At 56.5% G+C, this 12987-nt stretch overlaps 4 protein-coding genes across 4 annotated transcripts; 3 read left to right on the forward strand and 1 right to left on the reverse strand.

Annotated features, from left to right (window-relative positions):
- Window positions 1–1478: 1478 nt before the first annotated feature.
- P884DRAFT_275123 (uncharacterized protein) lies at window positions 1479–4568 on the reverse strand (the record flags this gene model as incomplete). Its single annotated transcript, XM_069442807.1, has 2 exons — window positions 1479–4205; window positions 4269–4568. 2 exons carry the CDS (start codon window positions 4566–4568, stop codon window positions 1479–1481), a joined length of 3027 nt encoding a protein of 1008 aa, XP_069300543.1.
- Window positions 4569–5511: 943 nt separating this feature from the next.
- P884DRAFT_297045 (optic atrophy 3-like protein) lies at window positions 5512–6215 on the forward strand (the record flags this gene model as incomplete). Its single annotated transcript, XM_069444472.1, has 2 exons — window positions 5512–5577; window positions 5637–6215. 2 exons carry the CDS (start codon window positions 5512–5514, stop codon window positions 6213–6215), a joined length of 645 nt encoding a protein of 214 aa, XP_069300544.1.
- Window positions 6216–6728: 513 nt separating this feature from the next.
- Window positions 6729–7540, forward strand: P884DRAFT_297046 (uncharacterized protein; the record flags this gene model as incomplete). The annotated part of the gene is made up of 2 exons (XM_069444473.1): window positions 6729–6943; window positions 7087–7540. The coding sequence occupies 2 exons, from the start codon at window positions 6729–6731 to the stop codon at window positions 7538–7540; spliced, it is 669 nt and encodes a 222-aa protein (XP_069300545.1).
- A 3348-nt stretch (window positions 7541–10888) lies between these two features.
- On the forward strand, window positions 10889–11943 carry P884DRAFT_78123 (uncharacterized protein). Its single transcript, XM_069446082.1, has 3 exons — window positions 10889–11210; window positions 11297–11613; window positions 11678–11943. Exons 1-3 carry the CDS (start codon window positions 11153–11155, stop codon window positions 11735–11737), a joined length of 435 nt encoding a protein of 144 aa, XP_069300546.1. The 5' UTR covers window positions 10889–11152; the 3' UTR covers window positions 11738–11943.
- The last annotated feature ends 1044 nt before the right edge of the window (window positions 11944–12987 follow it).

The following is a 12987-nucleotide window of genomic DNA, read 5'->3' on the forward strand; positions in this document are numbered from 1 at the left end:
ATCTCCACGCCAAGCCAAGGTGCGGGACACAGGCCACTGATCGAACAAGCTCTTCATTAGTCGTCATCAGTACCGAGCGGCACTGCCAGAACGTCTTTGAGCCCTCTCTCAGTCCCCCGATCTTCAAGCCAATAAATAGATTGGCAAGGTGGCATGTATCGGAAGGAGCAAGGGCCAAGGAGGAGCTGTCCGTGTGCCACTTTGCCAGCCTCATCCCCCCGTTCGGGCGGGTTTCCCCTACGGCTTGCCTCTGCCGCCACACGCCGGCGATCAGCGATGATGATGACGAGGAAGAGGACGGCGGCACTTAGTGGCCCAGGCGCGGTCCCGGGAGGTGACTGCTATGGCCGGCCAGCCCGGACGGATTGGGAATAAGAAACAGAAAACAGGGGGTGGCCGGTGGTGGCAGGCGGTTGTGTGAGGTCCTTGGGGAGAGATAGTGGATTAGGGGCAGTTTGAGAGCTGGTTCCCCTAGAGTTGGTTGCTCTGAAACGTTGCCTATGACTGCCGGCTTGGCAATGGAAATGCCTGGTCCGTCTCTGCGATAGCTCAAGCACCCCTGAGTAGCGCACGCTCACCGCACTGCTATGAACTCATGGGACGGGAATACATACAATCTACGACGCCGTGGCGAGGCCCGCGGTTTACTCAACCACCCTCTGCCGAACTATGCGCTCTCTTTCCCTCTGTCCTCCAGCAACCCTGCATGTACGAGGACCAGAGGAGGAGAGGTTCCTTAGTCTCGGACTTTATCTGATGGTCGTGCCCAAGTGGCAACTAGTCCAATATTATCTCTCCTTGCCTGCTCCTCCACAGCCTTGACAAAGAAAGCAACAAGGGCGTTAACCCCATATATGCAGCACGGTCATGGGGCTTCAAAACGTAAGCAGTAGGTACCCGCACGTATCCAAAGACGTCGGATTACCTACGAAGAAAGGAAACGTGTGTGCCTGGATGGTCACCAGGAGGTGCACTCACAAACCACCTAATAATACGTACTGGGAGTGCCTCCAGCCCTTATCCTCTCGTTCCCTCCTACCCGCCCCCCCCCCCCCGGGCCAAGTTTTACACACGCGCTGTCTCTCTCACTCCAAAATTTCTTCGGATAATTATCTGAGCACGAGAAAACAGGGAATCTGAAAATTAAACAGGGACAAAGGAAAAAAAAAAGGATGAAAGGAGGGGAATCATCTCGTCATAACATGTCTCGCACTCGCATGCTCCATCTCTGCCAACGCCAGAGCGCCAAAAACAGAACACTCCCCTGTAGAGCAAGCAACAATAACAACCACCACCACCGCCACCAACAACAACAACAACAACAACATTTCGAGAAGCAGATTAGCTGCCCTCACCAACCCCCCCCCAACCTCCCACAATTCCCCGGCATAAGCGGGTATGAACACTGAGCTATCATCAGAGAGAAAGCAAGTGCGGTGGGCATGGACCGCCGGGTTGTCGCCACTGCCAAACTAGCGCTACCTGTCCCGTCGCCTCTCGTCCACGTCCTCACCGATGATTCCCGGCTGGCGCGGGTCGACCATGGCCGCCAGCCGCTCGTCTCCGCCCCGGGCGCCGATGGTGACCCAGACGTGCTTGGCGGGGATGGGGACGCCGCGGGTCTCGCGGACGCCGGTCCAGCGCAGCCGGCGCTCGCGGCTGAGGTCGCTGTTGCCCAGCCCGCCGTTGGCGGTCCACTCGCGGACCACGTCCCGGACGAACTCGATCTTCTTGCGGAACTGGTTGGCCGCCGGTATGTCGCGCAGCTCGGGCGGGATCACGGGCCTGCGCCGGCCGCTCCCGGCAGCAGGAGCAGCAGCGGCAGAAGAAGAAGAAGAACCGGTCGAGGGCGGCTTCGCAAAGTTCAACAGCGTCTGGAGCGGGTACGACAGCACGGAACGGTCGTCGAGCGCCGACTCGGCCAGCGAGCCGGTCTCCTCCAGGCGCCGCGCCGCATCCTGCGGCAGGTGCCAGAAATGGCACCACACGCCCGCGGGGTCGAGCACGATCTTGGTATGGTCCGGGAAGTTGAATTGCGTATGGCCGTCGGCGAACATCCAGCAGCCGACATCCCCGAAGCGTTGATAGAAAGTCACGACGTCGGGTGGCGCCGCGGTCGGATCCGTGATTGTCGGGACGCGGATGGCCGGTTCGGCTTCCCCGGACTCTCTGGACTGGGTCAAACCGTTGTTGTCCATCTCGCGGCCGTATGCGATCATGTAGTTGGCAAACTTCTTCCATAGGACTATGCGCTCGCGCTTGCGGTGATCGTAGATATCGCGCCCTGCCGAGAGCTTGCCCACCGTGCCGTCGGGATTGACGGGGAGCATGAAGTTCTCGGGTGCCACTCGGACACGTGAAATGCCCTCCTCACCGTTGTTCTCGTAGAAGTAAATGCCCTCTTTCATGGGCACGATCTGGTGTCGGGCGCTGTAGGTCGGGTCGTCCTTGCGCATGCAGTGCTGCTCGGCGCCGTGCACAAGGAGGCATGCGGGAGGAAGCATGCCCGGGTTGGGACCGTCCGGCGCCGGGATGCTGCGGAGAATGCAGCCAACGCTGCCGTCGTTTAGGACATACCCAAGGCCAAACTTGTTTGTGTAGTCAACCCATTTGACCACGATATGTGGGGGGGCCGGGGTCTTGTCTCTTGAAGACACAAGCGCCATGGTACGAGCATTGAGTGCCCTTTCGAGCTCGGCCTGCAGTTTCTGGAGACGCTCGAGAACAACATCTGGCTGCGTACCAGGCACCTTTTCTTGGTACTCGGATGGGCTGAAGAGAGATGGCCTCTCTTCCTGTCGCTTCTCCCTCGTGGAAGCCGACCGCCGCAGAGGCGGAGCATTCTCCTCTGAGGTACCGTTGGCTCCGGTTCGTGTCGAGGTAACCTGGCTGCGCAGGGTGCGGGTGGTCGTCCTCGAGACCGGGGCAACCTCCTCCGAGAAAGGCTGAGATTCCGCAGGGGCCGTCTCTCTCCCCGGGCGTGGTCGCAAGGCCACGGTCCTGGCAGCCGGCTCCGTCACGGTCTTGGACCGCGAAATGCCGGTTGTAGAGGTAGGCCGATGTTGCGCCCTCTGCTGTGCCGCAAAGCTCTGTGGTGGAGCCCGCAGCAGCAGTCCGGTTGTGGGTTTCTGAAACAGCGCGCCCTCCGTGGAGCCCCTCGACTCACTGTCCCCGAGACTCCTGGTCTCGTATGTCTGATCGGAAACCTGCGATGACTGCCGTTCCATCTTTTGAGCTGCGAGTCGCGCTTGGAGCTTCTGCTCGTTCTTGACCTCGTCAAATGGCCGGTACACGACGCCCTCCGCCAGAGGGATGACGGGGGTCAGGCCGTTCTGCTCCTCTTCCGCCATCTCCCTCCAGATCTTCCTGAAGACCAACTGTGACTGGCTCCACGGGCCAACACCACACTCTCGGCACATCTCCTGGACGTTGCGAAGGTTGAGTGATTGGGTCTGTGAATTGAGAGGCTCGTAAAAGGCCGGATTTTCCGGCGCGGCTTCTCGCAGCTTGTAGTTGATTTCGGAAGCGACCGGCATGTATCCGGACGTAAAGAAGGGGTGTGCGACAATCGTGTCGGGGTCGGGCCTCTTTTCGGCGTCCTGGAGCATGGTCGCTACGAGGTCCTTGGCTTCCTGGCTAATCACTTTGGATGAGGTCTCGGGTGATGGCCACTCGTAGTCGCGGTCTCTGGCTCGGCGATAGATTTCGTCGGTCGTCGAGGATTGGAACGGGGGCTTCGATGTAAGCATGGCAAACACAATAATTCCCAAACTCCAGATATCAACCATGTGGTCGTGACCCTTCTTCCCCTTCTCCAAGATCTCGGGTGCAATGTAATTGGGAGTCCCGCACAGCGTCGTTCGCCGCATGACCTGCATGTCCTTGCCCGTAAGGAGCAGGGCTGCGAGACCAAAGTCTCCGATCTTGGCGTTCATGTACTTGTCGAGAAAGATGTTGCCCATCTTCAGATCCCGGTGGATGATGCCCTTGGCGTGCATGTACTTGATGGCGCCGGCAATCTGCACCGTGTAGAAGCGCACTTCAGCCTCAGTCAAGCCCTTGCGACGCTTGACCATGTCCATCAGCGAGCCGTTGGGGCACAATTCCAAGACGAGGTAGGTGCAGTTCTCAAACGTAAAGGCGCGATGGAACTGGACAATGTTTTGGTGACGCATCTTGGAGTGGATTTGCAGTTCGGTTTGGAACTGACGTCGGCTGTTAGCTCAACATACGAAAGGGCGTGAGTGAGAGAGCAGCCGCAAGCCCACCTTCTGTTCCATCTTGGTTGGCATCTTGCTCTTGACGATCTTCAGGGCGACGCGCTTCGATGCACCTGCAGCTTTGCCTTCGTAGCAGATGGCGAAGCCGCCCTTCCCGAGCAGCTTGCCGACCTGGTAAACGACCCCATCCTTGCAGTCGGAGCTTGGTGGCTCGACGACGTTGTTGGGAGGCGGTGGCGGGTGCTCCTTGTCCTTGCTTGTCTTCAGCTGCGCGGCAGCCTTGGTCTTCAGCTCGTGCGCTCGGGGGGGCCGTTGGGCATTAGCATCCCTAGGGGACAACGCCTCCATGTCAACACCCTTCATGCCCTTCGTCGCCTTGGGTTGGTGAATTTCGAGAGTTGAGACGGACGTTCAGCTACCGATCTCGTCGCCGAACAGAAGCACTGGTCTGCCCAAGCTCTGTTTACATCTTAGCATCAGTCGCATTTCCGAACGCCTGATTGTGGAGGTATCGATCCGGCGACCGGCCAGCAGCCAGCATTCTCTCAAACACTCCCAAGTTTTTCCTCCTTTTTATTTTTTATACTTTTTTTTTTTTTGGCAAGGCAAAAAAAAATGCAGGCGCACACTCAAGTGGAGGCAGCAATAGGAGACTAACTTACGTCTCGATAGCTTGTTTATACAATGCAACTCCCGATGATCACCGAGATGTAACACAAACGGGAGTCGCAATTGTCAGACGCTGACTGCGACCGGCGAGCGAGAACGAAGGGTTGTCGATGAATCCAAGCCGGCGATGCTGGTGACGGAGATCGTGTGTGTCGGTCCAAAAGATGCAGTGGGGAATCGACTCCAAAGCGTGTTCACTTATTTCTCATCGGGGTTACTAGAGCAACGAGGACAGGGGAATGGGATTAGCTTCCCGGACCCGCACAGCCGCAAGCCGCCAGGGACCGGGACCAGCGTTGCACCTCTTCGCCGCCCCGCCAAAGCCGCCAAAGCCGCCAAAGCCGAAATGACTCCAGCTCCAACATCACCGTTGAAGATCTACAAAGTCCACTGCCTGAAGAGTAGATACGGCCGGTAGAAGTCGAAGAAAACGCCCAATTTGCACGCTGGAAGCAATTTTTGGTGTCTGCACACCCCCCAGCTTCGGTACTCCTCTAGCAGCGGAGCATAGTACATCCGTACACTGCGGAGCTACCACCAATCCCTCAACGAGCTCTGTTTGACCCGGGTTGACTCGGCGCAGAACGCCGGCAGACCGAGACGCTAGACAACTCAGGTCGTCATGGTGGCACTACCGCTGTTCAAGCTCGCGTCGCTATTCGTGCGACACGTTTCCAAATACGGCGCGGTTTGTCGACTTCCTCAACATGCACAGCCAAGCTCCCCGCTGACTAGGGTGTCTCGCAGAACCACATTAAGCACCAGGCACACGAGCACCCGCGCTTCCGGGCCTTCGCTGCACGGTATGGCCAGCTAATACACCAACTCAACATGCGCTTGTCGGTCGCCGTGTTGCGGAATAAAGATGCAGAACAACGGGCGAAGGAGAAGGCCGAGGCGCCCACGGTTAAGACTGAGGAGCAGGTCAAGAAGGAAGAGGAGCAGCTTGCAAAGTATGGGACAACCGCACGGGCGACGTTGAAGGAGCCGTCCGGGAGCGTGTGGAGGCGCAAGTTCAGGCCGCTGCCCGAGGCCAAAGCGGTCGACCTCTTTGCCGACGTGATCGGAGACACCTTCATCCTTGCGGTCGCCGGCGCGTTGGTAACCTACGAGTATTGGAGGTCTTCGCAAAAGCCGGATAGGAACAAGGAGATGATCGAGGAGCTCCAACGGCGGATGGAGGAGCTGAGGATAAAAGAGGAGGAGCTCGAGGCCAGGGAGAAGGCGCAGCAAGAACGGGTCCAGTTGATCGAGGAGGCGTTGAAGGCATTCAAGGACCCAAAGACGAAGAAACCGCTGTTGGAGACGCCAAGCGCGGCTGCGTGAGACGGGGATTTTCCTCTGGAAATCTTCCGTTGCGTGATTCGACTGTAATATCATGGTTTAGAGGGCTCCCTTGTGGGATTCCGTTCAAGACGGCGCCAACCTGGTGCTTTGTCGAGGCGAGGAAGGTGCGAGGGTTCTCGCGAGTTTGAACGGCCCCTCTCAATATCAATCTGGAACTGGAAACTAAATGCGATAAAGAGTACCTACCGTACCTGATTTAGATACCCTAGCAAATACTGAATACCACTCCTCATATTTTCCAACCCAACCTGCGAATCCGGCCGACTGGCACTATGAACTACCAAAACGAAGAGTCTGCAAAGAACTTGGTCTGCTCTGGCCTCAGACAGCGGGGCCCATGGGCATCGGTCGCAACCCAGCTTCTACAATCCGACGGAAGACGATGGAAAGGTGTGGTGAAACGGTTGAGTTCGATGATATATATGCACGGAGTTTCGAAGGACTGATAGCTTTGCAGAAACCATTCTGGGGACCCATGACATCGCTTTGAGCATGCACATCCCGCACTCGGGAACCCACGAAGCGTACAAGCTCCTTCTCCTCTCGCCAGAGGACGTTGCCGACCAGCAAACCCTCGCCCGGATCCGACTACTGCCTGGCTATTCCGATCACCAGAATGCGGCCATCGTATTCCTCCTTCATCAGCAATACGCCAAGGGAGCGGCAGTTCGGTCTGCGATGCAGTCCTTCAGTGACCTTCAAATCAAGTAACCACACTCCCCCCCCCCCCAAAAAAAAAAAAAAAAAGAAAAAGAAAAAAAAAACACCGAAAACATATTTCCTACCGTTCTCGCGCTCACTCACCACCCCGGCAATTTATCTGTTTCCTAACCCCTCTGGGACTGGACAGACTGCTCGAGCACGACTTGCCCCTGCCCATAATCCCACTCACCTCTCCCCCGGACTCGGACCCCGCCGCCCTGCTGCCGACCACCCTCCGCGCCTTCCAGTCCGGCCTCGCGTCGGGCAGGAGCGTGGCGGCGACGGCCGGCGCACGAGGTCCCGCCGGCGCCGGCGCCGGTGTCGTCGTACCTGCCGCCGCAGGTCTCCCTGGGCGGGCCGCGGAGACGCTCAGCGCGAGGTGGCCTAGCCTGCGGGAGCTGCTGCGCGAGATGGCGACGGAGGAAGGGCGGGGCGCGGTCAAGGATGCGATCGTGGGCGACGAGGAGATGAAGGAGGATGGGGAGGCGGTGGTCGCGTTTTGGCAGTTCGAGTTTGCTACGGGTTGGGTGGGCGGCGGTGACGGTGGCAGTGTCGGTGATGAGGTGAGCAAGGTGAGGGAATCGGTAGTGGGCAGCGGCTGAAAGCACCGTTGTTTGCTACACCCAACGCTATATCTGCTTCACATACATTGTGCACCTTACTTCCTTACTGCTGGTGAAGACGCAAGGGATGGGTATAGGCTTTATTAGTACTCTGGCCTTGATGGAGTCGGTGTTAAGGGTGCACGCGGGCTTGCATAACGCAGGAAGGCTGGGCTGCATCACGGAAAGGTAGGTTGAGGATAGGCTGGCATTAAAATCGAGCGAGTGGCTATGTGCAGAACTGCTCTCCTAACTTCCACCCTGTACGATGAGCCTGGAGAGGCATGTGGCGGCTGAACGGTGGCCCACATGGAAGCGAAGATCTCGAAAGCATTGACTTGCTTAAGTGGATGGCAGGCTTGATGTGTCTCTCCGCAAGCCATAAAATGCCAAAAATAGGATTTCTACAACGGTGAGGCTGTAAGCTCCAAAGGGACGTGACGTGGGCGTGATGCAGCTGCATATGCAAACCATCGACAGATAATCTGTGCTAAATCGGTCCAACAGCTGGGCTATTTGTCACAAACCCCGCCCAGAGCACCAGAAACTACTTCCCTTCGTTTATCTCACCCAAGCTCTTGGCCATCAAGGTGTTAAACCTTTCATGCTCCAGGTGTGATCAGGCGTGTCCGCACCTTCTCATTCCCCTCACGGGTTGTTCCCAAGCTTTCTGTCGAGAGAGATGCGGTGAGGGCTGAAAACCCCGCTTTGACTGCTCTTATAGACGAAGCCGAAACCAAGAAGGTATGCACATATCTCGCTCGCCACTTGTTGGGGTTCTGTGCTTGCCGAGAAGCGAGGCAACGATGGTGGCATTGGCATCATCAAAAGCAGAAGATAGCTCGTTTTGTTCCCCTCTCGGCTGTGCAGCGCGGGGCCTTGGCCTGGATATTGGAGGCACCGGGGCGGCCCTTAAAAGAAGAGAATGGGGGCCCCGTCGACTGAGCCGCCGGGGGGTGTAACGCTAAAAATAGGCCCGGTCCGATTGATGCATGGTGATGCTCAGCGAGGGGCTTTCAAAGGGCTTGGGAGGCTCTCATTGGATCGAAACGGTACCTCTGCATGCGAGCCGGCCAATGGCTGGCAGGAGCTGTCTGCGTCCATCCATGAATTATATGTACATACCAGATCGGGGACCATGCGGTTCGATGTGCAGCTGCAAGAAACCGAAGGCTGGGACGGACCGGTTGGAGTCTATACAGTAATTACTGGGTTCTTACCAGATAACCGGACTTCCTTTTGCATGGCAATTACGGAGTAGCGTATGCTTCGCAGAAGGGGTACTAAGAAGGGTCCTACACGGCGATGCCTCAGCAGTACCATTCAGGGCAAGAATAAATGTATGTATCTGGGCACCTCGAAGTCATTACTCTAGGGCCGTTGGCCCACACCGAGGGAGATTTTGTGTTGCTCCTGGAGTCGACTCTTCACGCAACAGTAATGATACCAGATCATAATCATCCGATTGAACAGAACCCCCACCGAATGTCGAATTGATTCCGTCATGATCAAGCCCGGAGCATTCTGCTGGTTGGCCGCCAAGATCGTGGATAACCATCTACACTACCCCGTACTCCGTTGCTACAGAATTCGAGTCGTCTTTGATCCCGTCTCGAGCGTGCCTCAGCCGAGCGACCAAGCCGCCAGCTAAGCGGGGCCGGGTCTCAGAGTTTACAGGGACATTACAGATCATCGTGACTTGTATGCTGGGAGCCTTACGGCAGTACAATGACATTGAGACCCAAGACATTGAGACCCAAACTTCTAAGAATAATGATGCAGCAATGTGAAATACTACGGGAGTAACACATTCTTAGAATCTCCGTAAAAGAAGCCGGAAACTACCTACTCTGGGATGCAGTGTGCTCGGCTGCTCATATGGTGCATCTGGTGGAGGAAGTCGCATTCCCAGCCCTCAAAAATTCCGAGGCGCCTTTTGGGGGGGGGGGGGGTTACGCGGGCCGGGCAACGGTAAGATGACTCGCCAAGCTCAGTGTGACGCCTGGTCGTGACTTACATTGCAGGCTCGCACACCTCATTGGCTGGCACAGGGCGGTTGCAAGGCTCGGCACGCACGAATCACACTTCCCAGACGGGCAGTGGATCTTGTACTAGTGTACACCAGAGTTCGAACTCGCCAAAATCCGTGCCAAATGAGAGTGCGTTCGCCAGCCGGACATCTCTCCTGCGAAGCGAGAATGTTGGGGGGAAAAATTAGCCCAGATCAGTGGAAATTCGAGAAGAGAAGGACGCGAAGCTCTATGGCCTATCGGGCGAGCACGGCCCACACCCATGCTCTGATCCATTAGTTACCTAGTCCACAACAAGCGAAGCACACCCCGTCCCAGGTACCGCCCCCGGCAGCGGCCGAGCTTTTCGAGGTAGGGATGCTACCCCTGCCCCTGTCACATCTGAACCACCCCTGGCAGGTTCTCTCAGCAACCTCGCCGTTCTTCCCGCTGTCCTGCGCAATGCGGGGAGACGCTGATGAGGTGGTCCCGGGCTGTGGGCTGGCTTTTTGCTCATGATGCAGCATTGTTTCCGTTCCCGATTTCGCTCACCTCTTTTGTACTCTTCGCGCCCCCTCCCCCCCCTCTGTCTTCCCATTACGTTCTTCCCAGAAGTCTTTTGTCGACGAACAGGGGCCGTGGATATCTCGAAACGTTCTAGGCGCAACCTTTTCCCTATCCCCCCCCCCCCAAAACCACCCCCCGGTCACTTCTTAAACTTCACAGGGTCCCGGATGTCTGCGTCCCCCGCTTCGCTCAAACATTACCTCCCCCTAGGCAACGTCTGATCTCCATCGCGACTCAATGCGAGTGCTGCCCAGCCTCACCCCATACAGCCCTTGACACCGTCCAAAGAGCCCTCGGCTGATTCAGGATCCGGCCCTTTACTGGCATACCCATGACCGCTTAGCCCTCAATCTGACGGAACTGCCCACTTGGACTTGGAACACGATCAACGCTCGTCCGGATGCCTGCCGTGGTAATAGACAAGATAGCCCGAACCTGGATCTCGCACGAACACACCCCAGCATCAGGCCAGAGACCCGAGACGCAGGCAAGCCCCCGGCGGCTCATCTGATACACGAGTTCCGGGGCTCCGGTGCAAGCCCTTCAGGGCGAGTGCCACTCACTCCCGTCCGACACACCCGGGCCGATCGAGAGAGGGCGTCCAATATCAAGTCTGCGCTGCCCCGCCGACCGTGGTTGTCTCCGGGTTTCCTCCGCCTTCTCTGCCTCTGTTCCCTTTCTTCGCCGCGCGCTGGTCGATAGCCCTCTTTCACATCGATCTCTTTTTATCTCTTCTCTTTGGATCCTGGTCCCTCGGGTCACCAGTCCATCCGCAGGTCCGGAACCTCGCCTTTCTTTCGACTTTTGCACTGTATTAGTCTGTTTATTCTATTTTGTCCTCCTCTTTCTTTCGGGACCGAGGTTCGTTTCGGGACGGGGTATCTATCAGTGTGGTAATCGAGGACCGACAAGAAACACGCGTGTGTGTCCGGACGCCGCAGGGAGACGAGGGACGAGCCAAAGGCACGGCTGGATTGGAGAGAAGAAGTGTTACGGGAACGCTTGGTTCGACAATTGCTTGCTAGCCAGAAGAATCATGGGCAGGCTGATCAAGAACCACTGGGCGAGGCTCATCGTCCTCTCGGCAGCAATGTGTAGGTGCACTTCAAGGACAATCTCAGATCGTTCGCAAGGGTTCGCGAGGGTTCACAAGAAATGTGATGCTGACAGAAGCCTGCAGATCAGATTGCTGCCGCGGTGGAATCGTACTTCTGGCCCAAAATCTTTTGGGATTTCCTCACGAAGACGCTTGATCCGGCGGTGAGACCGATACCGGTCCTTCAAACAATCAATCTCATCTTCGGCATCATCCTCCTCGCATGGGAGTGGCCGCTCAGCTTCATCGCCGGCTCAAGTATCCACCGCAGCCTCGAAGCCCGCCTTGCTTTCCTCCCATTGACCGCCCTCGCCGCGGCGATGATATACCAAGGCACGAACGCGGCCATCTACTACGTGATTGGGCTGGGAGTCTACTTCTGGGCGTACAGTGAAGGAGAGGTATGTCTCATTTCGGGCATCGTGACAGGTGCTGCTAGAGCAAACTGGCTGACCTCGAAAACAGATGATATGCGCGAAGCCGTGGACTCTTCCTCAAAGGACCCCGCGGGGCCCGCGTGTCTAGAGCGCGGCACACACCGATACCTCTTCATATATATGTACATATATACCTATATATATATATATATATGTACACGCGGTGTAAATACTCGGTGCCGACGACATTTCTCCAGCCCCCCTTCACAACCTCGCCATGTCCCTCGACCTAATCAGCCCAAGTCTTTCTCGACCCTGCAAACATCACGCACCAGTCACATCGCATCTCATCCACCCGACCGGGAACGATGGGGTTGAGAGGTTATCCAGGCGTCGCAAATTGAGAAATGTGGCCCAGAGTGGGTGGGGAAATAGAGATCCGTACATATGTCATCAACAACCGAAACGAACACGTTTTTCTTTTTACCTTGATATGGCGATCCGGCAGCTCTCTGTTCCTCATTTCTATTTGTTCCTACTTATACCATCATCTTGTGGTTCATATGCGCATGAGCATGGTTTCTTTCTGGGGTAAAGGAAAGAGGGGGGAAGGCGGCGACAGCATGGCGAGCATGGCGTTTCGTTGGTTCTTTTCTTCAACCTTTTTTTTCTTTGCAGGGTTACGAGTGGTGCGGGAAGTTAGAATACCCAGGGTGGAAACTGTTCCCTGGGGATGGAGGGGCAACTCTTGGACAAGGCCGGAAGGGCGAGAGTCCAGGAGATAGGACAGAAGATACCAAACCAAAAAGGTATTGTCAATCGGACTCTGCACTTGTTGCTCTACACTAGACTCCACCAACCCCGGCTCGCCTTGTTGCTTGACTTGCGCTACGTTGTAAGGGGAACCCAGTTGAAAGGTAGTCAGGGGAGAATAATAAGTTCTGGTTTGCGTCGCAACCCTGCCGAAACCAAAACGCCCCTGAAACTCGTAAAGGAGAAGATCCGGGCCAGCGCTACCCCGGTAAACCAAGGGCTCCATGTTTTCTGAGTGGAGAGACTCGGTTAACTACTCATCGCAGTCATCGAACTCTTCTACAGAGTACCACATCGTAACTTAGTGTATGGAGAGTGCATTCAGAGTGCATTAGGGCCTCATCAGGCCAACACCGAACCTGCGCACATACCTCGGTGCCTGAGGCAGGTACAGGACCACCGAGATCTGATTGACCTACCCCAGCATTCAGGTATCCCAGGCACCTTAATGCAATCGCCGTTATTCTGCCCAATTTACCGCCGCGACCCTCAGCTTCGCATGGTTGTACCGAGCACACGAAACAAAACAAGTTTGGCGCCTCAAGCGTCAGAACTTAGGAGAAACGACGACGACGACAACGACTC

This window comes from Thermothelomyces heterothallicus (assembly GCF_042370625.1).
Source record: "Thermothelomyces heterothallicus CBS 202.75 unplaced genomic scaffold P884_scaffold_3, whole genome shotgun sequence".
NCBI classification, from domain to species: Eukaryota; Fungi; Ascomycota; class Sordariomycetes; order Sordariales; family Chaetomiaceae; genus Thermothelomyces; species Thermothelomyces heterothallicus.